General features: G+C 33.5%; 1 protein-coding gene across 3 annotated transcripts in view; it reads left to right on the top strand.

Moving 5' to 3' along the window:
• The window catches only part of LOC123564677 (uncharacterized), an 82451-nt gene that overhangs the window by 23460 nt on the left and 33841 nt on the right, over nucleotides 1-25150 (top strand). The window contains exon 1 of one of the 3 annotated variants that reach the window (XM_045358420.2): nucleotides 5459-5659. The exons of the other annotated variants lie outside the window; for them this stretch is intronic. Within the exon in view, the coding sequence (XP_045214355.2) occupies nucleotides 5582-5659 (78 nt within the window). The 5' untranslated portion in view covers nucleotides 5459-5581. Of the gene's footprint in view, nucleotides 1-5458; nucleotides 5660-25150 lie in introns of those variants that run through there. 3 annotated transcript variants of the gene reach the window in all.

Genomic DNA, 25150 nt, shown 5'->3' with positions numbered 1-25150 from the left:
AAATGTATGTGCTTTAAGTCATTTTATTTTTACTTTTGAGAAGACGGGGGACATGGGGCTGGGTAAGAGTGGGAATCTACGCGAAACAAAATCAATCGGTCCAACTTTTATATGTCGATTTTAGTTTAAACGATATTTATTTTGAAACAACATACAAATAACATGTACAACAAATTTACACAGTTAAACAAGCTACTAGCTTAAATAAATTCCTTTCCAAAATGTCAATTTTGTTTTGATATATCTAAATTAATATTTAAAACAGGAAAAAAGCATATATAATGGACTATCATCAAAGTTTTAGATCAGTTTAGAATTCAAATCAATCTATCATCAAAGGTTAGTGCCAACTAGTTTGCGTCATTCAAGTCCTTGAAGGTAAATATCCCATTTGTATGACACTGTTTGATCGATTGTCTAGCATAATCTAGAACATCTTTTAATTGATAAGAGATAGCGCCCATTTGTTTGGAGACATTGAAAGATAGCCATCAAACTGGATGTGATTTAATGTTTAAATGGTACCGTTTCATATCAGTTGGTTAATGAACTGACAACAGTAATTCAATACCCGTTCATCCATAATATTTAGTCATGAAAGTCACTTACAACGAACATCGAGGAAGATAATCATTGTAATATGGCTAATGATTTAGGAGCGTCATTTTGAAACTTACATTTATCAATTGTGAAAAGTAACTTTAAAAAAAAACATGATAAAAGAGACGAGTTTAATTTTGATATTGTCAATTTCCCGCACCTGGATTGGGATGTCCGTCGAGTGACATCATACGGTGGGTGTCTATATTTCACAACTTATTCTCTTTGCAAGAGTTTGCTCAAAGTTAAAGGATTTTAATCATAGAAATCTCCATAATAACAGGGTTTCGGATTTCGTAAACTACGGATGGCCTGTTGTAAATTTTACAACATATCATCCGAACTTATAGAAGAAATATAACACAAACCTTAAAACACTTCTCAAACTTGGTCATACATCTCCCTTATGCTATGAGGATGTAGTTTATAATTTTCGAAAATCAAATAAAATGCTTTTTTATATCAAATGTTTGTAAATGATGTAAATAAGTTTATCAAAAGAGGATGCAATGCGAAGTGCATGTTTGGTGATAGTCCTCTCTACAGTTAGGCAGTACGCTTTGCTATTTGATTGTGTGATGACGTGATGCTTATCTCCTCAGCTCAGTCCTTAATAAACGGATAGAGGGATTGGAATTTTGTTTTGCAACTTGCGTAGTCGTTCCTCAAAAATTAGGCTCTTGGTGTTTTGACTCCAGACGGCTTGTTGACAACATTGATTTTTTGTTAGATTGACCCGATTTATGTTTTACTTGTTAGAGCCTTTCTCAGCGGGGAGTCTTTTTATTTACTCTGTCTTGCCTAATGTGTTGAAAATAAAGCAAGTGCGAGGCAGGCATGCCCCAAAACGCGTTGAAATCCTTGGTTCCTTTATTTAGGTTTGAGACCTTTTCAAAGCGTTGCCTCTATTTTTAACTTGTTATTTTTTTGCCGTTTTATATTTTATATTACGTATATTGTCTTGTCTGTTGGTGGTGTTTTTTTCCCTTTTCCCTGTCCTCCCTTGCTCCTTGCATTTACGCCCCTCTCCTTTTCCTATGAATAAGGTCATGTACCCCCAATCAGCTGTCCCTTTTCGATATCCCAATGTGTTTTTTTCCTGCTTGTCTGTTGCTGTTGTGTGTGTGCGTGCGTGTGTGCGTGTGTCACGTGCACGTCCTTGTTTACGCTGTTGTGGTTTGTAGGGAGACTGCGTTTTATCCATTTCCACAAACACCCGACACTTTTCTCTACTCATTACCCGTTTTTGTATTTTGCATATAATTTAAATATACTTGTTAATTTTTTTAAGCAACGCGTCTGCTATACCTTTCCGCTACAGTTTCTTTTTATTGCGGGCCTACTTTATGGTGCACGGCTCTCTGCCTGTGTATAGGGTACTCCTTGCTGTGGGAAATTTACCCTGATCTTCCATTTTGTTTTAAATTAATGTCCAACATTGTTTTTTAATTTAAAGATAAGAAATTAAATCATTTTCATTTTAAACTGATATGTTCCTCACACTATGTACATTTCGGTAAGCTTCTGACATTGACATAGAACATATTTCAATACAATGAAAACATCTGTTAAAGGGGATGTTGCTACGTCCGAGTTCAGTAGACTTGTTTAAGAGTAAAATAATAATAATGCCACATCATTTGAATTTTTTACTAGTTTTTAGACAGAACAAAATACATGAGACCTAGCAGGACAGAACATAAATATATTGTATTTAACTATGTACTTTGTAACTATGTGTAGTGCTAAAAAAGACAATGAAGAATAATCGTTACGAAAGGACACTAAAGAGTATTTTCAATATTTATTGGCGTAGGAGGAAATGCACCTTTTTGAATAATTCATAGCTCTTTGTTTTCTTTAGGATTTTCATTACTGAACTAACTCGAAGAAATGTTTTATTAGGCAACTACACCTATTTGCACGGATGGAAAAACAGATTAAGTCAAGCAGTGACACTGTAGTCATGAAGCAATGTTTTGAGGACAGCTCTCTGCATGCAGCAGTTCAATGGGTTAAAGAAGAAAATTATCTCAAATTAATGTTTTCAAGAAATATTTTGATGACATCTTTTAACCAATATCTTATAAAAGGACATCGGTCAGTTATGTAGAAAGGTTTTGTCTTCAGAAACTATTACAGTAAAAAAATGTCTTATGATGTCAAAATACGTTACTGTATCGTTAACAACAATGTTTATAACGCATGTGTTTGCCGATGGTTGTACTTTTAAAAACAACTTATTATTTCCAAATGTTAATGAAAAGCACACAAACAATATTTTCAATGTGCAATGAATGTGCCCAAGTGTAGTCTCTCTTTTATTTGGCTCAGGGTCTTTACATTTGCCTTTTGACATAAACAGCTGCACTACAGAAAATTTGTATGTCTTAAAACAGTGGTATTGGAGGATTGTAAAACTAGTTTGCAAATATCCTCCCAAAAATGTTATTTTGAGTCACAAAAAAAAAAACAAGAAGTATCTTTAAAAAAGACACACGACCGCATTTGTCAATGCACTCTTTGAGCTACGAAATGTGCATGCACTCTGCACTTTTACTAGCTAAACAATTTCAGCCGCAGAGATGTTTATATGCTGTTAGGGATCTCTGAGCTTAATGTACGCGACCATCAGAAAATAAAAAAAAACGTCAGTTAAGTTATGGTAGCGAGAACTACACTTTTACATACGATTTGGTATATATAAAGCAAAACAAAATTTAGTTTTTAAAGTAGAATTGTCGTGTCTTTTATGCAGAGCATACTTTACAGACCACATATTTTACTTCATAAATATATTAATCTAATATTAGGACTTAAATGAAGGGGCCGAAAAGTGGGGGACCAAATGATCTATTTGAAATTGTCAAGGGAAACGAAATGACAAAAATGGGGACGAGTTGATTGGGGTGGGGTGAGGTAGGGGGTGGGGGCGAGTTGACTGTAAATCGTTTAAGGGAGATCAATCCGTATCAGAGTGGCAGAATTGTTTCACTTCTGAGGGAATTCAGGTTTACGACCCAAGCTTTTTCCACAGGAGTCTTGCAACGGATTATACTGTCTAACAATACAGCTCAGAGCACCTGCACACTCTTTAAGAAAATATTATCTGTTCCATTCGAAAACCTGTGGATTTTTTCATTCACCAATCTAAATGTACAGTTTTAATCAGCTGTTAAATGACCTTCATCCCAGATATTTACAGGAAGTAAAGGTGAAATCAATACCGTCCTGTGGCCGGAATAATAGACGAAATTGAAATTATATACAAGCATTCGTTTTCATACGATATTTATTTTGTAAATAAAAGCCATTTAAATTAGCTCTGCATGTTTGGATCCAGTTTTCAGCGATAAAGTAGTTGACTGAATTCTTCTTTTTTTTTTAATTTCAGTAAAAATTAAGAACATTCATTAAATCAAAAAGAATTGTAAAAGGTCGCCTGTTATATTTTTTGCCAGACTGATTAAAAAACTTGAACCTCATATTATATAATGTTTTAATGAAAACATTTGGACCTCAAACAAGTTTTCATACTGAGGGTTTATGGAAAAAGGAATATTTTGATGAAATGTTTTGCGAAAAGAAAACTATCTACATACAGATCACACTTCCCACAATCGTAAATAAACATATTACATAACATTTTTTTCATATTGTATATCAAATATGTATGTACGTGTGTCATGACTAAAGAGATACGCAAATTCCATGCTTATTCTAAGATAATGTTTGGATTTCTTTGCACGTCAACAGTCTTTGTAGTATCTTCAGAAAGACAATAAACTTGCCGTTTATTTACAAATTAGCATACGTGCTGCAATCAATTCGTAGGATGTTTTTCGTTTCCGTATACCTGATCCTTGCTTTATTCTACGTTTTTCGGATAATTGATGTGCAAAAAAACAAAAATACACAAACTGGCCAAAAAGTACAAAAATGTAGCGTTTGAAAATGTAATGTGGATTTGTTTGCTTAGAAAAAAACCTCAATGCTTGAGTTACCTTGTAAATATTTATGGATATATAAAAACATTATGTTGTGTCTTATAATTACAGTTCTATAAAATTAGAATATCAACTTTGTTCATAAAGATGTACTGATATAGATTTAGAAACAGAAGTAAAAAAAAAACCCCAAAAAACTGTTGTTACAAGATATTTATGCACCGTAAACACTAACATGAAGAGTAGAATGGGCTGGTAATATTTCTATAATAGTGTATAAGTCGTCCTTTTATTCAAACGAAAAAAACTGTAAAGAAGTGTGTTAGGTACCAAGTGAGATATAAAATGGTATGAAATACGTTTGCTTATTTGTATTGCATTAACTTATTATAGTGGAGAGGACCGTAGAGACTCTGACAATTCTTATAAGGATCAACAGTTAGTTACTAATCTTTAAATGTGTTCCAGGTGAATATCATATATTTTGTATTTTTGTAGGAAAGTGACTATTCACTGTAAATACGGCTAAGCCAGCCAATTAGTAAGAACCAAACAATTTCTAAATGACATTATAGAAAATGTATGGCCTTTGGTTTTGTTAGCTCTTATTTGAAATGCGCCAGCAATGTTTTAAGAATCGTGTGCAGGGTTTACATTATCTTTTTTTTCAAACCAATGTATTTGTGCATTTGTAGAGAGATGTCTTTTGGCTCCAGTTTTAGATAAGCCAGCAGTTTTAAATACGAATCATTTTACATAGCCCTATAGAAAATATCGCAATTCTCGTATCCGCCAAATACATTTACTGCAAACATTGAAGAGAATAATATTTCCGATGATTGCGAAATAAACCTACCCGCTCATCTAAATTTAGAAGACAGACACGGTGCCTGCTTGGAAACATCTATGGATATTGATATGTGATGTGGTGAAGATACTGGCTTATCAAATAGGGAAGAAACTTTCTAAATCAATTGACGGTCTAGATGACAGATTTGCTGTGAATCTGAACTGGAAAAAATATTCTTTGAAATATGTGGCGTTCAAGATTACTTATTGTGCTCCAAATATGTGTTTTACAGGATATAATAATTTGTAGAACCATTAAAAGGGTACGTATATAAATGTTTAAAATTAAGTGTTATTTACAATATATTCAAATTTATAATTCATATATTAGTACTTAACACTTTGTTTCCTATGCCAGCATTGCAATTCTATTTCGTCAATAATTAATTAATGTAACGTATAGAACTTATACGCTTGGAAAGCAGGATTTTAATTACTTAATAGCATCTTTCTTACAATTGCACCTTTACTCAAGCTTAACCATTAATATTTTACAGTGTTCTGTAAAATAATAATTATCAATATTACAATTGTAAACTTAAGGAATTTAAAAAGATACATATATACAACATATAAAATGTACTGTAAAACAACAGTTCAAAGTTTATTACAACATTATTTTAATTATTTTTTACATATTAAAATCTACTTAAATCAACTGCTCTACTCTGTCCTTTTTAAAAGTCTTGTTTATAATATTAACAGAAATCATGGAAAAATATCCCATATTTTGTATTATGGCCTATGGAATAGCTAAACGAATTATGATCATTTTCAGTTTTGTTGCTTTCAGAAATTTAGCGCACAAACCAAATTAAACTTGATAAATCAATATTTTTGAATATATGAGGCGTGGACTACATCTTTTATTATATTTATTTATATTTATTTATTTTGCTTGACCTTCTTCTGTATAATACTACTACAAAAGACGGAAAACGCACCATAGTTGTACTAACGAGGGAAGAAAACTGAAAAGGTGAACCCTCTCTTTGAAAATTAAATCTGAACATGAAATTATTAGATATTTACCATTGTTTATGATTCTTGCGTTCTATAGCATACTTCGGTAAAGACTTTAGCTTTTCTACCATTAACAATACATTTAAAATTTCCGTTATGATTAGAGCTTTTTGCATATTTATTTGCAATAATATATATTTGAAGAACACAAACACGTATGAGAGTTTCTAAATCAATTGAAATTTAATTTTAATGGATCATCTAAAATGTGTTAGGACTTGTCTATAATAACATTTGATTATATTTTTTTCTTCAAATTGATCATGGCATTACAAATTAACAAAACAAAAAAAATGCAATGGAAATGACGACACAATGTCATAACAAACTGACATTTGTATGAATATTTGAACTTGGACAAAAGTAAGTTCACCGGACCACAAGGTGTTATTACAGGCAATCTGACCATCTTATTAAAGCTTTGCGGTGTATATTATATGTGTATGTTTATTTTGCTCTTACAAGCATGCATAATGAAATAAATGTTTCCAATTGTTTATATTAATTTCTATTTTTTGGAGGAAATTAAAAGCGATTCCCTTGTAAAAAATATGAAGGTTAAGATTTATGGAAAATCTCCCTTTGTGTGTCACTTTTTCAAAATTAGACACTAATTAACATATATTTCGGCATCAGCTTTGTAAATAAAGTTATTCTGACGAAAACGTTTATCCAATATTATTTTGTACATAGCTTTCAGTATATTATTAGTCGCTTTTTATATTATGCGGAAGAACAACATACAGAAATCCATTCAGTATTCTTTTTGTCTGTTACTAACATAAAAGTGAAGCTAGTACAGTAGACAAATGCATCTCTGGCAAACTTTAAAAATATTTATTAAACTTTATGCACCTGGTGAGGTTATTAAATATTTACATGAATAATTCAAATATTGATAGTAAGATAAAATGAGAACTTTGCACTATATGTAGCTTATCATCTCGAACAAAATTTGAGTGAAATGAAAATGATGAAAGGCCTAGGGGTTGTATTTAAATTCCATCATGATTGTGATGTATATTATTCTTAACCACCTGCGAGTGAATTAGAAGAAAACATCCTACACGAATATGAAAGTATTTTTCATAAGTATTCATAATTCTATTGCAATAGCAATATTCGATGATATTTGGGGAGTTTTGATTTTCGTTAATTTCTGCTATCAGAGCAACACGCGAATTCAAAACTCTCGTGAACAATGAATAACATTATCTTTAATGATATAACCATCTAGACAACATACGTATTCTTAATAATGTGAATAAATCTGTTGTCTTTAAAATTAGGAAAGGGGATGCAAAAATTAAGCAGTCACTTCTGCAGTGAATGAAATCACGAGCAACATTTAAGTGTGTGGTAGTTAATACTAGCTGACTCATTGTCGCAAGCAAGAAATTTGTTGTATTCTTTTTTTGTAGAATTTATCATGTTTTTCAGTTGCAACAGACACGTCTGTTTTTGTCTGAACAGTTGTTTGTATTGCAAACAAAACAGGCTGTCCGTACAATGAGTAAACATCTCTAAGGCCTAAAAATATTCTTTGTTTCCGGTAACATGCTCAGAAGTATTAGGGTAGGTAGGTCGGAAATTATTTCTTTTTTGGAATTTTTTTTATTAAGTGAGACTTTTCGGAAATTATTTGTGTGTCAAAAATGAATACAAATAAGGGGGTTATGCCTTTAGAGCATCAGTAAGTTGATTTCTAACATATCTAACCATGTTCAAAGCATAAAAAGTTCAGATTTGCAACTCTTTGTTAAAAAGTAGAAAAAATATTCTCCAAGGCCATAAAAACATTTAAGGTCGGGTCAAAAATTTAGGGTAGGGAATACGGAAACAAACATTTTTTTACGCCTAACAAGATTAAAAAAAAATTACGCCTAACAAGATTAAAAAAAAAATTAGTTTCCGTACACATTAACTGTGTTATTTTAATACCAAATCTTCAATTTGTCAGAATTTGTATATTTGATATATGGATAACGTAACACATAAACACAGATAGTGCTTGACTCACTTTTTAAGCTAGCATTGCTATAATTATTGTTAAATTGCTGTAAATAATAGGGTTTGGACATTTATGGACATTTTGGGTTAATTACAGTGTTAGCTGGATCCCAGCATCACACATTATGTTATATACGATAGTTAAAGGGAACCGACTATTTGTTAAAGTTAGTACCCGTTGTAAAGTACTATGTACGAATTTGGACCAATCAGATATAAGTTTTATAAATAGCACCAATCAAAGCTCACGTCTGCTAAAGTATAAATAAGTAGATGGATGACAGAGAGATCATTCTGTATCCAGCGATTGAAGAAGACACATCGAGAATTCAACTAATAATTTATCCCAGTACCTTGATAAGGAAGTTATTGCAACTACACTGTCAATTATTAAAAAGAGTTGCGGAATTTCAACAAGGTTTTGAGCTATAGGACCAGCGCATAGGAGTTTAACGTTAAGAAAATAATGCTATAGACGATAGCAAATATAGGCTGAGCATCGGAAAGCTGAGACAGAGACCCAGAGTTTGGTAATCTACTGAGATAGTAGGAGAGTTCCAGCTTATAGACGATGTTCAGCGTTATTGGCGAAGTAAAGCCAAGACATCGGGGTTATACCTATATGGTAGTTGAATGCTACATGTGATAGCATATAGGTGCTGAGCATCCAGGAGTCAGGGCAAACATACTGAGTGCAGCTTCAATTAAAAGGACATAGGCTGACCATCTATGCGATAGGACTCGTATGTTGTTGATTCAAAGACATTGTCTGACGGGAACTTCAACAAAAAAGCCAGTCAAGTATAGTATCTCCAGCCTATAGGAGTTTGAGCTGATGATCGTTAGTTTGAAACATTCAGTAATTTGCCTGATCCCTGAAATTATTTAGCTCCTAATAGAAATCATTACGGATCATTGGTACACAAATCATTTAGGCACGGTTGCCCGAGGAAAATTGCATTTATGAGATATATGGTCTCACCAGCTATACGTTTTAACAAAGGACATGCTACATCGTTTGTCAGCTAGTCTAAGACTTTGTCACCTTAGCGATTGGACCAATTTCATTGTTCAAGATACTAAAGGCGTAGGCACTTCCCTGGGTCATATAACCAGTATCCTGACACAATTCACTGGCGAACGTTGAATAATTCATAACTTAAGAGTTTTCATTACAAAGTAAATTGCTATGACTGCAATTGTCCTCTTGGAAGCAACGTTTCAGCACGAATGTCAAGACATATTAAATCGTGGGAAAGCCACCGGACTTGAACAAACGTTAGACAAGCAACGGCGTTTTTGTAGCTTCCGAGCTAATGTAACTGTTTGTGAACGGATTTATGTAAAATTATATCCCAAACAAAATTTTCTAAAATAGTTTGACGCTATTATATTTTCACCATTTTACTAAGACGAAGTAATACGAACAGGTCGACTTGTTTTAACTGGTAAAATCTTGCCACGAAAGCCTAAATCTCGCAGAATAATTATGACACGCCTAAATATTTGACAAATTATGTCGTCTATCGTGTTTTTAATTTGTTCTCATTTGTTGGGCGTGACGTTAAAAAGAACGTTAAATTGTTGAAGATTTACTTGGATACATAGCTTACTGCGTATAATCTTCAAATATAGAAATGTTGATACCAATTTTACCCTTAAACAGAAAGTTCAATAGTTAACGAACTAGCAAATAAACTAAATGTAAGACGGTTTTGCGGCCTCATAAAAGTTTGTCTTCAGAACAAATCACAGAAACGTATAAAGTCATTTTGAATATAGAAATATAACAGTTAAAACATATGCAATAAGCAAAAAGCTTGACACCGAAGAAATTATAAATTATTGCTTTTATGATATTGCTGGTAATGCTACTTTTGCAAATTAACTTATTATGTGGACCACAATAATTATTGCTGTTGAGTTTAATGTTACAACGAAACAATGATAGGTCATATGACGAAATTCCAGATTTTCCTGGCGGAGGAAGACCCTAGGTGCCCTCTTAGCATTACTTCAGGTACGATCCGTTCTCTTCCATCAGAGGTTCTTCAAAATCACGAGACGAACTTCTGATTTATTTGCTTCGTTTATTTGGTGAACATGCTCACTCGTAATCTAATCACTAGCGGGATTGGTTTCAGCCAATCGTTATTCGCTTTTATTCGGCACGTCGCATTTTAAACTTCAAACAGCATCTCAGGAAATTTATTGCCAACAACGAATAAAGACGAAATTACAAAACTGCGATTGATAAAGATTTATTCCTCTAATGAATGTTTAGATATCTATCTCGAGAAATAATGATATTCCTCGAAATTCGGCTTCGATATTGGAAAGGACACGTTCACGCTTTTCACGCCCCATTTTAATTGGTTTTAGAAGATTGTCGCGAAAATCGGCTGAAACTTTTTTACCTTTAATGTAACCAAACTAAAAATATCGGCGGAATGTGCCAGAGGTATAACCAAGGAACCATGGTAGACCTCTGATATGCGAGAATGGGCACGATCGGGCACCTCGGTAGAATCACCGACCTTCCAAATGACAAATGGTTTACTTTCTAACATGAAAGAATTCTAAACTCCATGCAAGGTTTTGAGTCCACAGCGGAGAGGAGCAGGTGATTCATATTCAGCGAACTTAACAACTCGGCGACGGAGGCCCCTATAACCAAAATACTTACAGGAGAACACAGGGAACAATCTATCCAACGTAAAAACATAGTCTGTTATTGTTGCCCCACTCGCATGTGCGACGTTCAATCGCTTAATATTTGATGTAAAAGCCTCGTTAGAACCGCTATAGAGAAATCACCTTTCTTGATTGTTCTTCTTTAAACTGTTGCACCAGCTGAAATAAAGATGATGTTTATCCATGCAAATTAACGATTTTAAGTGGCAAAGTTTGAATTCTTAATAGCTTTATGTAATAAAACATGCAATGCATTCCCGATATAGAATAGTTTACGTTGTTTTCCTGTAATGGTCGTGGGTGTTTTCTTTCTCCTTGTCACCTTTAAGTATTGTTTATAAATTGGTTAATGTGTCGTTATAACTGTTGCGTTTAACCACACTTTTATGTTCTTGTCATTGTGATTGAGATGACATTAACTTACGCGATATCTGTAGATTTCAATGAGCAATGGTAAGAAGTTGATCCCATCCCCAAACCTGTTCCTGTGCCATTGTTAAATCCTTATTGTTCCATCTACCTCGACTTAACCTAAACATTCACGGTTGAGCAAAACAGAAAATAAAATGTTATATATATATATATATATATATATATATATATATATATATATATATATATATATATATATATATATATATATATATATATATATAATAGAAAATATTAAAAGTTACTCCTGGACAAGTATATAATAAATAAAAAAGAAAAACATCCAATGGGTTTCCTCTATCTGTATTTCTGTCTACATTGGATATTTTTCTTTATATATATATATATATATATATATATATATATATATATATATATATATATATATATATATAATATTTTTGACTGATATATCATTGATATGTACTTTGATAATGACTATATATTTTTGGAGTTCTCGGAAGCGCACCCAGTCAACGGAATGTTTAAATGTAGTACATTATTGAGTAAGTAATTATTGCCACAGTACTACGCTAATTGCCGAAGTTATACGAAGGTGAAATAAGTAATATTGACCCAGAAGGTCCGGCAGAGATGAGGTAATATCTCTGCCGGACCTTCTGGGTCAATATCAGTTTCCTCAATCTAGGTTCTATTAACTCGGGCAAAGGCGATTCAATTTCTTATTGGTTGTTTAGCCAACTTGAATTTTATAAGTTTCTTCCAACCACAATAATTTTACTTGTATCACTTGGTTACGAATAGAGATGAGGAATCATTTAGTTAAATATATACTAAAGCATTTCATGATTTTAAAAAAGCTAAAATTAACGGAAGGAGTTGTTCGAAATATTAGCTTCAAGCATTGTTTTGGAATGACTGTATTTAGGAAGAACTGTCGTTGAACTAACATGGACCTGACCAGTGGATTTAGTAAATAGGGTACGAGAATAGTATACGAGAACTCTGGTAAACACTTATTTTGGTCGATTAAAAATTCTGGTGAAATCCTCGATAAGTTGAAAATTAATAATTACAAGGTATCTACAGTCAGTACATACGATTTTTCTACTTTGTATACCACTTTACCACATTACTTAATAAATGACAAATTAACTGCCCTTATTCAAAAGACTTTTGCCAGAGAGAACGCTACATTTATTGCTTGCAATTTTGATAAAGCTTTTTTTACTAACAATATTATTAAACATTATACAATGTGGACCTGTGACGAAGTTTGTAAAGCCCTTTCCTTTTTATTGAACAACATTTACATCAGGTTTGGGAATGCAGTTTTTAGACAAGTTGTTGGTATTCCCATGGGAACAAATTGTGCACCCCTTGTCGCAGATTTGTTTTTATATTGTTATGAAAGAGACTTTATGTTGAGCCTCTCTCCAGATACGCAGGCAGATATTATAACGGCATTTAATAATACATCACGCTATCTAGATGATATTCTTAATATGGATAATCCGTTTTTTTGGTCATTAGTGGGTACTATTTATCCTAGGGAGCTTCAGTTAATTAAAACTAACAATTCGGATACTGATGCTTCATTTTTAGATTTACATCTCTCTATTTATGACAATTTTATACATACCAAAATTTATGACAAGAGGGATGATTTTAATTTTAGTATTGTAAATTTTCCCCATTTGGATGGGAATGTACCTCAGGCTACATCTTATGGGGTATATATTTCTCAATTAATTCGGTTTGCCAGAGCATGTAGTCATGTCAAGCATTTCAATGAACGTAATCAATATATTACAGGTGAACTTCTTCAGCAAGGCTACCGTTATTACAAATTGCGTAAATATTTTGCTAAATTTTATTATCGTAATTCTGATTTAGTTTTAAAATTCAATAGTAATTTAAAAACACTTCTGCGAGAAGGTATTTCTAAACCCGTTTTTTATGGGGATGTGGTTTACAAACTTCGTAAGATCTTGGGTCACGGTAATTTTCCAAATGTATTTGGAAAGATTATCAAACGTTTTATTAAAAGAGGTTACGACCCAACTGTTTTGAGACATACCGCATGTTTAGTGTTCAACCCGTTTACAGTTGGACACTACGCTTCCCTCTTTGATTGCGTCTGACGGAAGAGGGGGAGGACTCTATGAAAAGCAGTTTTTAAATCCTACCAGGACTGAACTGTTTTGATATTTGTCTTCTGGCCTGTTTCGTCGGGCCCTTAAGGGTGTTTCTCTTGTTGCTCTGTCTTCTGAAAAGGCATTGAGTACATACGTTTTTGGTTCTTAAGGTTTGTTTTTTATATATTTATACACGAGCATTTTTGTGTTTTACATGCCATGCCTTTTTGTTTCCATTACGTGTGTAAGAGATTCACCTGGAGGGGATTACTTTTATTTACACTGTCCCATGTCTTTGGAACATGGTGGGGGTAAGGGTGAGGTTGTGTGCGCCGTGGGACGGTTTGGGCTCCCCGGTGGTGTTTTTGCCGCTGGCCGTTCCGGGGCGGTGCCCCGCTGTGTTCCTTTGTTTGTTCGTTTCGTCTTATGTGTTGGCTTTGTGTGCGTGTGTGTTGTTCGTTTTGTCCTTGTGTGTTGGCTTTGGGTGTGTGGGTGTGTGTGGTGCACGCGTCTGCGTGCTGGGGGTTTCGTTTTGGGGAGGCTGCGTTTTTGGTGCGTGGCATTCCCTGTTTGATATTTTTCTTTGTTTTTTACTCTTCTATCACGTGTAAAACTGATGCGATGTTCTCCATTCATTTCATAGAATACAAGTTTGGCATGAATGTTAGCCTGGTCAAGATCTTCTTCTTTGAAGTAATCATGTTTAAAAGTCAAAGCGACGTTTACTTTCAGGAATAATAAAACATGAAAAATGTCTTTTTGTTTTCTTTTGTGGTTCTCCGCACAATGTTAATAATGAAATACCATAAAGCATTTCAATAAATGTTATACTAGTAAAGTTAATCTATAGAAAATGTTTCTGTCAGTACGACAGCCTTCGTCCAATTGACAAAGCCAATATGAAATACCTAATAAAATACATTATATTGTCACTCTATCGATTCAAAATTGCAACGTCATTTTTATAGATGCAACTTGTTTGAAAGAAGTTTATGCTTGTACCATATGTTTCTAAAACATTTGTAAGAAAACCTGAGTTCGAAATGTTGTAAGAGACTATTGTTTTTTTTTTGTTTTTTTCATCTGAGCATGGTCATTCAATCGCTTAATGAAACTGAAGGTAAACGGCTTTCATCTTTATGCTGTATAAACGTTCTTAAATTATTGAAAGGAATAAATTTGCTCAATGAGTGATTGGACATGTCATCATGTCCTAAATAACCATTATCGCCTGTTAGAATAAAGCATGCCGGGCAAAAGATGAGACGGATACCACCATGCAGCGACGTTTCATATTGGACTGTTACCAGCATTAACCATTTTAAAAATGTAATGAAAATTGAAATGCATGTTCTTTAAGTCCTTTTTGTTTCTGAGAAGACGGGGGCCATTGGGCTGGGTAAGAGCGGGAATCTATGCGAAACCAAATAAAACGGTCCATATTTTATATGTCGATTCTATTTTAAAAATATCTAAATTAATGAATAAACAGGAAAAAGCAGATGTAATGGACTAATCAAAGACATAGATCATTTTAGAATATAAATAATCTATCATCAAAGGTTAGTGCCAACTAGTTTGCGTCATTCAAGTCCTTTTAGGTAAATATCCCGTTTGTATGACACTGTTTGACTGATTGTCTAGCATATTCTAGAACATCCTTTAATTGATAAGATATAGCGCTTATTTGTTCGGAGACATTGAAAGATAGCCATCAAACTGGATGTGTTTTAAGTTTAAATGGTACCGTTTCAAATCAGTTGGTTAATGAACTGACAACAGTAATTCAATGCCCGTTCATCCCTAATATTTAGTCATGAAAGTCACTTGCAACGAAAATCAATAAAGATAATTATTGTAATATAGTTAATGAACGTTATATGAAAATAAAATTACGTATATATTTGACTGAAACAATCGTTGAAAGTAATTTTTCCATACAAGTTTTATACCTCAGATTTAGGAGCGTCATTTTTTAAACTTACATTTATCAATTGTGAAAAATAACTTAGAAATAAAAAACATGATAAAAGAGACGACTTCAATTTTGAAATTGTCAATTTCCCGTACCTGTTTGGGATGTCCCTCGAGCGACATTATACGGTGTCTATATTTAACAAATTATTCTCTTTGTAAGAGCTTCATCAAACTAAATGGATTTTAATAATAGAAATCTCCAAAGTTATTGTAACATGGTTTAGGATATCATAAACTACGGATGGTCTTTTATAAATTTTACAACATCCGAACTTTTAAAAGAAATATTACACAAACCTTAAAACACTTTACACATCCCGTATGCTATAGGGAGGAAGTTTATAATCTTTCGGAAAATCAAATAAAATGCTTTTTATAAAAGGTGTAAGTAAGTTTATCGAAAGAGTATACAATGCGAAAATCGTAAAGCACAGTGCACGTTTGGTGATAGTCTTCTCTACAGTTAGTCACTACGCTTTGCTATTTCATTGTGTGATCACACATAAAGTGTAAGATGACGTGATGTTTTTATATCAATCCTTTATAAACGGATGGAGGGATTGGAATGTTGTCTTCCAACTTGCGTAGTCGTGCCCTTAAAAGTCAGGCACTTGGTGCTTCGACTTCAGACAGGTTGTTAACAACATTTGTGTAATTATATCTTAGACTGACCCTATTTATAATCTAGTATTTTGTCACTAATGTTAGAGCCTTTTTTAGCGGAGAGTCTTTTTTATTTACACTGTCTTGCCTTTGTTGAAAATAGGGGATGTGCGAGGATGGAATGCCCAAAACGCATTTAAACCCTAGTTTCCTTTATATATGTTTCAGACCGTTCCAAAGCGTTGCCCCTATTTCTAACTTGTTTCTTTTTGGCCGTTTCGTATCGTATTTATTTTATGCATATTGTCTTGTTTGTTGGTGGTGTTTTTTTCCTTATTCCCTATTCTCTCCTACCACCTTGCATTTACACCCCTCTCCTTTTACTATGAATAAGCCAATGTAGACACATGTTTTGGCCATCGACTGTACCTTTTCTGTTCCTTTTCGGTATCCCAGTGTGTTGTTTTTTTCCTGCTTGTCTGTTGGTTTGCTGTTTTGTTGCTGTATGTATGCGTGCGTGCTTGTGTGTGTCCCGTGCACGGCCGTGTTTACGCTGTTGTGGTTTGCGGTGTAGGAAGACTGCGTTTTATCCACTTCCCCTAATATCCGCACACCTTTCTATACTCATTACCCATTTTGTAATTTGCATATAATTAAAATGTACTTGTTGATTTTTAAGCAACCCGTCTGCTATATCTTTCCGCTACAGTTTCTTTTTGCTGCGGGCCTACTTTGTGATGCATGACCTGTGTTTAGGGATACTCTTTGCTACGGGAAATTTACCCTTACTTTCCATTTTTCTAAAATTAATATCGAACATTGTTTTGGAATTTAAAGATAAACATTTATTATCAATTTTATTTCAAACTGATATGTCCCCCCCCCACAATGTACATTCCGGTAACCTTCTGGCATTGACATTTGTTTGTTTGTTTGTTTGGGGTTTAACGCCGTTTTTCAACAATATTTCAGTCATATAACGGCGGGCAGTTAACCTAACCAGTGTTCCTGGATTCTGTACCAGTATAAACTTGTTCTCCGCAAGTAACTGCCAACTTCCCCACATGAATCAGAGGTGGAGGACTAATGATTTCAGACACAATGTCGTTTATCAAATAGTCACGGGGAACATACGCCCCGCCCGAGGATTGAACTCACGACCCCGCGATCCGTAGACCAACGCTCTACCTACTGAGCTAAACGGGCGGGGGCATTGACATAGAACATATTTCAATACAATGAAAACATCATTGTAGGGGGATTATGCTACGTCCGCGTTCAGTAGATTTAAGAGTTGCTGAGTGTTTTGGACTTTCCCGCAGTTATATCGGCTTTATAAGGCTCTGTATGCATACTTACTGGCTTCTATGAATAATAGACAAAATTGAAATTATATACAAACATTTGTTTTCATACGGCATTTACTTTGTAAATAAAAGCTATTTAAGTAGTTCTGCATGTTCTCCATTTTTCTGCGATAAAGTAGTTGACTGAATTCTTATTTTTTTTAAATTTCAGTAAAAATTAAGAACATTTAGCAAATCAAAAATAATTTTAAAAGGTCGTCTGCTTTATTTTTTGCTAGATTGATTAAAAAACTGGAACCTCATATTAAATAATATTTTGATGAAACATTTGGACTACAAACAAGTTTTCTTACTGGGGGTTTATGAAAAAAAGTAATATCTTGATGATTTTGTTTTGCGAAAAGAACACTGTCTACATATAGATTTTAATTACACTTCCCACACTCGTTAATAAACATATTACATAACATGTATCTATTATATATCAAATATGTATGTACGTGTGCCATGACTAAAGAGACCCGCAAATTCCACGCTTATTTTAAGATAATTTTTGGATTTCTTTGCACGTCAACATTTTTGTTTGTATTATCTTCAGAAAGACAATAAACTCGCCGTTTATTCACAAATTAGCATACGTGCTGCCATTAGTTCGTAGGATGATTTTCGTGTCCGTATACCTGGTCCTTGCTTTATTCTACGTTTTCCGGATAATTGATGTGATGACTTTACTTCTGGTTTATCAAACGTACAGAACTTTCTTCAGGTCAGAGGTCTTTAAAAATATAAAACGCCGTACAAAGGACAAAAATACATAAATTTGTCAAAAAAGTACAATGTACAAAAAATGTAGCGTTTGAAAATGTGTCGATTTGTTTGCTCAGAAAAGAACCTCAATGCTTGAATTACCTTGTCAATATTTTAAGGATATATATAAACATAATGTCGTGTCTTATAATTAAAGTTCTTTAAAATTAGAATATCAACTTTGTTCATGAAGATGTACCGATATGGATTTAGAAATTCACAAAAGTAAATAATAGTTGTTACAAGATATCTATGCACCGCAAACACTTACTTGAAGAGTAGAATGGGCTGGCAATACTTCTATAATAGTGTATCGGTCGTCCTTTTATTCAAACATAAAAAGTGGAAAAGAAGTGTGTTAGGTACCAAGGGAGATATAAAATGACATGAAGTACGTTTTCCTATTTGTATGGCATTAACATTTTTTAGTGAAGAGGACCGTAGAGATTGTGACAGTTCTTATAAGGAGCAACAGTTACTTATCTTTAAATGCTTTCTATGTGGATATCATATATTTTGTAATTTTGTAGGAAAGTGACTCTTCACCGTAAATATGGATAAGCCAGCCAATTAGTAAGAACCAAACAATTTTTAATTGACATTGTAGAAAACGTAGTCTTTGGTTTTGTGACATGATTGTGCTGTATATTATTCCTAACTATCTGTGAGTAAATTAGAAGAAAAAATCCCACACGAATATGAATGTATTTCTCATAAATAGTGATGATTCTAATATGACTCATTATGTTTATTGTTGATAATAAACGGTAACGATGACGTCAAGTCCATTTAATTGAGGTAGCCAAGAAAAAGGGTACAATATTTTATCTACTGTTTGACATTATAATAACGCAATAAGTAAGAAGTCTATGGTAATTCTCTTCTGCAGGGGTAAAATCACGGACAATTTTTAATACTATGTTAATTGATACTAATTATCGCAAGCAAGAAATCTTTTTTCCTGATTTCTTTTAGATTTTATGATGTTTGTTTTCAGATGCAACGGGCACGTCTGTTTCTGTCTGATTTGTCATTTGTATTGCGAATAAGACACGCTGTCCATAAAATGAGTAAATATCTCTAACAAAACTAAAGAATAGTTTCCGTAAATGCTCAACTGCGTTATTTCAATATCAAATATGCGATTCACTGGCGAACGAGGAAAAAAATCCTTTTTGAATAATTCATAACTCAAGAATTTTCATTGCAAAGTAAATTGCTATGACTGCAATTGTCCTTCTTTTGGGAAGCAGCGTTTCAGCACGAATGTCAAGACAAATTAAGTCGTGACAAAGTCACCAGCCTGAACAAATTTTAGATAAGCAGCTTCCGAGACAATATAACTATTTGTAAATAGATTTATATAAAACTACCTCCCAAATAGAATTTGATAAAATAATTAGACTCTATATTTTCACCATTTTACTGAGACTGGTTTCGTTTTCATTTGTTGGAGAACATTACATTGCATAACGTTTATTTGGTAATATACTGTTTATATTCTTCAAATATAAAAATGTTGATAAAGATCAATTTCCCCTTAAACAGAGAGCTCAGTAACTAACGACCTGGCAAATAAACTAAACGTAAGGCGGCTTTGCGTCCTCATTAAAATTTGACTTCAGAATAAATCACAGAAACGTTTAAAGTCATTTTGAAAATAATTATATTAAAATGATTAACTTACAGTTGAAACATATACAATAGATCTGACACAGCAGAATTTTTTTATTGTATTTGATGAAATATTGCTTTTGATGGTATTGCTAGTTTCAGGATACGATTTATATGACCCAGGGAAGTGCCTACGCCTTTAGTATTTTGAACAATGGTTTGGGTCCAATCGCTAAGGTGACTATGTCTTAGACTAGCTAACAAACGATGTAGAATGTCCCTTGTTAAAACGTAGAGCTGGCGAGACCAAATATCTCATATATAGAATTTTCCTCTGGCTACCTTACCTAAATGATTCGTGTACCAATGATTCGTAAATGATTTCTTATTATGAGCTAGACAATTTCAGGGATCAGGCAAATCACTAGATATTTTAAACTAACAATCTCCAATCAAAAATGATTAGCTCAAACTCCTATAGGCTGGAGACTCTATACTTGACTGGTCTCTTTGTTGAAGTTCCCGTCAGACAATGTCTTTTAATCAACAACATACGAGTCCTACCGCACAGATGACCGCTGGATACCGAATGAGCTCTCTGTTATCCATCTACCTATTTATACCCCAGCAGACGTGCTATTTTTAGAACTTGTTTCTGATTGGTCCAAATTTAAACATAACGTTTTACAACGAGTACTTGCTCTATCAAATATCTGGTTCCCTTTAACTTTTGTATATGACATAATGTGTGATGCTGGGATCCAGCTATTCACATAATAAACCCAAATAAGCCACAAATGATCGTAATTATATTATTTACAATTCAACAATAATAATAGCAATGATTACATGAAAAGGGAGTCAAGCACTATCTGTGCTTATGTGTCACGTTATCAATATATCAAATATACAAATTATTCTGACAGCTGGTAATGATACCTTTGCAATGTAACTAATTATGCGGACCACAATAGTTATTATTGTTGGGTTTAATGTCACCCTGAAACAATAATAGATCATATGAAGACTTTCAAGCCTTTCATTGCGGAGGAAGACCCAAGGTATCCTCTCATCATTCGGTACTTCAGTAGAACATGCCAAATGGTCGGATTCCTAACTTGAAAGAATTCTACACACCATGCCAGGTTTTGAGCCCATAGCGGTCAGGAGCAAATGATTCAAATTCTGCAGCCTTAACCACTCGACGGAGGCCCCTCGAGAAAAATCGTAATACTTACAGAAGAACACATGGAATAATCTATCCAATGTAATATTATAGTCTCTCATTGTTATCTCACCGGAATTTGAGAGGTTCAATATCTTTGTATTTTATGTAAAAGCTTTTTAGAATAGTTATATAGAAAATACTTTGCCTAATTGGGCTTCTTTATATAGTTGCACCGACTGAAATAAAGGAATTTTTATCCGTGTAAATTAACAATTTGCAATGACAAAGTCTGAATTCGTAATAGCTTTATGTAATACCATGCAATGCATTTCCGATTTGGAATAGCTTACGTGGTTTTCCTGTAATGGTCGTGGGTGTTCTTTTTCTCCTTGTCACCTTTAAGTATTGTATATAAATTGGTTAATGTGACGTTATAACTGTTGCATTTAATTTCGCTATTATTGTCTTGACATTGTGATTGAGATGACATTAGTAATATTTAGATATTTAAATAAACAATGGTAAGACGTTTATCACATCCTCAAACCAGTCCTTTACGTTTATTAAGTCTTTTTTCTTCCATCTAAATTGTCTTAATCTAAACATTCATGGGAGAACAAAAAGGGAAAGAAAATAATGTTAGATATATATTTTTCTAACTGATATATCCATAATATGTACGCTAATAATGACTGTATATTTGTTAGAATTCTCGGACGTGCATCCAGAAAACAGAATGTTGTACTACGCTATTTGTCGAATACATACTAAGATAATGTAGGTGATATATTATCACATCTCGTCAAGACATTTGCTTCCACATACTTTAGTTTATCCACTCAGCCGAAGGTGATTCCACTTCTGCTTGGATGTTCAATCATATTGATTTTTATATGTTTCGTCAAACTTTAAAAACTTAATGATATTTGATTACGAACACAGATGATCAATTATTTAGTTCAACATATGCTATAGCATTTTGTGATTTTCAAAAAACTTAAATTAACGGAAGATAGATATGTTCATTGGCGTTGTTCAAAATATTGGCTTCATGAGTGAATTTAGGAAGATCTGTCATTGAATTTACATTATCCTGGCAGGCGGGTTTAGTAAACGGGCATTCAGTTTTGTATAACGTGGCATTCTGTCCTGTGAAAATGAACAAGACATTGTGGACGAGTGTCCCGTTGCTACTTGACATTGGCAGAGTTTGAAGCGATGTTTTCCATCACATAGAAGACAAGGTAAGCATTAGGGTTAGTCTGGTCAAGAATTTCCTCTTTGAAGAAATCATGTTTATAAGTCAGAGCGACGTTTACTTTAAGGAATCATTAAATATGAAAAATGTCTTTTTGTTGTCTTTTGTGGTTCTCCGCACAATTTAGTAAGGAAATATCACGAAGAGTTTCAATAAATGTTATAAAGGAAAATTTAAAAACAATGTCTCTGTCAATACGACAGTCCTCGTCCAAGCAACAAATATGAAATACCTAATAAAATATATTATATTGTCAAGAATGAAACAATATTACTAGACCTATGGCGACTTTCACCAGATTTCACTCATCATCCATAAAAAAGTTAAGGCCATTTGTAATAATAGCTTAAGACGGAACTAGACAAAATACAAATAATTATTTATCTGTTTTGGGAATATAACATTTTGATTGTTTCGAAAGAAGTTTCTACTTGTCCCATATTTTTCTAATTTATCTAAAATCTTTATAAAGAAATCTGAGAGCGAAAAGGTCTTAGAAATTATTGTTTTCTTTCTTTTTGAATTGAGCTGGTTCATTCAATCGCTTAATAAAATTAAAGGTAAACTGTTTATGCTTACACCTCATGCCCTTGAAACGATCTTAAATTATCGAAGGGAATAAAGTTGCTCAATGAGTGATTAGAAAAGTAAGATGACATAAACCATGTCTGGTAAGAGCATCATGCAGCGACGTATCAGATTGGACTGTTGCCAGCATCAACCATTCCAAAAATGTTATGAAGACGGAACTGTATGTGCTTGAAGTCTTTGTTTGTAGAAGAAGAGGGGAACGGGCAGAGTGAGGGCGGGAATCAACGCGAAACAAAATCAGTCGGTCCAAATTTAATATGTCAATTTTGTTTTAAAATATCTAAATTAATAATTGAAATAGGAAAAATAATATTATGGTCTATTCATCAAAGTTTTAGATCAGTTTAAAATTTCAAATCGATGTATCATCAGACGTAAGTTCCACCTAATTTGCGTCATTCAAGTCCTTGAAGGTAAATATCCCTTTTGCATGACACTGTTTGATCGATTGTCTAGAATAATCTAGAACATCCTTTAATTGATAAAGTATACCCTTAAATAGCACGAACCCATTTGTTCAGAGACATTAAAAGATAACCATCAAACTGGATGTGATTTAAATGTTTAGACGGTATCGTTTCAAATCAGTTGGTGAATTAACTGACAACATCACATCCTCATAATATTAATGCATGAAAGTCACTTAATGAAAATCAATGCACTTCCAGGTAATTATTGTAATATTGCTTCTGACCGTTATGTGAAAATAAAACAGCATGTACGATTGACTAAAACAATCACTGCTGCAAAATCAATCGATCGGATAGTGATTTTCACAAACTATTTTAATACCTCAGATTTAGAAGCGTCATTTTCGGAATTACATTTATCAGCAACTCTTGTGAATAGTTATTTAGAAACAAAAACATAGGATAAAAGAGACGATTGTCAATTACCCGTACCTGGATAGGGATGCCCCACTAGCGACATCATACGGTGTCTAAAGTTCACAATCTGCTCCTATTGTTTGTAAGAGGATTTTAATCATAGATATCTGTAATACCAAACTGGTATTTCAAAAGAATTACCGATACCATAAACTACGGCAGGCATTTTTAAACGTCCAAACTTCTAAAGAAATATAACACATTTAAAATCTTGGTCTTACATACCACGTATAATATGGGGATGTAAATTTTAAATTTTCAGAAAATTAAACATATTTTTTATTTCAATCAAATATTTGTAAAATGTGTAAGTTTATAAAAGGGGATACAATGAAAAAATCGTAAAGCATAGTGCATGTTTGGTGATTGACACCTCTGCCGTTAGTCTACGTTGTTGGATGGGACAATGACTAATAAAGTACAAGACTTCTCCTAAATCCGACACAAAAAAAAAACGGACGAAGGGAGGAGCGGAATTTTGTCTTGTGACTTGCTTAGTCGTTCTCTTAAATGTAAGGATTTTGGTGCTTTGACTTTAGACAATTTGTGAGTACATTAGTATAATTATACCTTCTATTGACCCTTTTATATGGTTTAATTTTTAACAATGGTATTTTATCACTAATGTTAGAGTCTTCCTCACTGGGGAGTTTTATTTTGTCAAACTTGTTAAAAATAGGGTCAGTGCGGGGTTCGCTACCCCAGCTTCACTTATATACTGCATTATGTTACTGACAGTTCAAATGCGTTGCCCCTATTTCCAACTTGTTATTGGTCGTTTCGTATTTTATGTTACGCATATTTTCTTGTTTGTTGGTCATGTTTCTTTCCTTGTTCCTCCATTCTCCTTCGCCCCCCCCCCCCCCCCACTGCCATTTACGCCCTTCTCCTTTTACTTTTAGTGAGAGTATGTGCCTACCTTTTTCTTTTGGATTCCGGCCATTCCTGTGGTGGTCTATTGTGTTGTTCTTTGTTGCTTGTCTGGTGGTTTGCTTTAAATTGTACTTGTTGTTGGATTTTTGAAGCAACTCGTCTACTTAATTTTTTTCACTACTGTTTCTTTTTGTTATGGGCCTACTTTACGATGGATTTAGGTGAATTTTGCATCTGGGAAATCTACCTTTAACTTTTACTTTTTTTTAATTAATATCTTAATTTCCTTTGGAAGTTATTTTAGCGATTTGATGAAAATTTAGTATCATTTTTGTTTCAAATTGATATGTTCCCCACACTTATTATGTACATTTCGGTAAGCTTCTGGCATTGACGTATTGACATAGAACA

This window comes from Mercenaria mercenaria, chromosome 2, assembly GCF_021730395.1.
Source record: "Mercenaria mercenaria strain notata chromosome 2, MADL_Memer_1, whole genome shotgun sequence".
NCBI lineage: Eukaryota > Metazoa > Mollusca > Bivalvia > Venerida > Veneridae > Mercenaria > Mercenaria mercenaria.
Note: the sequence above shows the minus strand (reverse complement) of the source record. Positions and strands in the feature narration are given on the sequence as shown.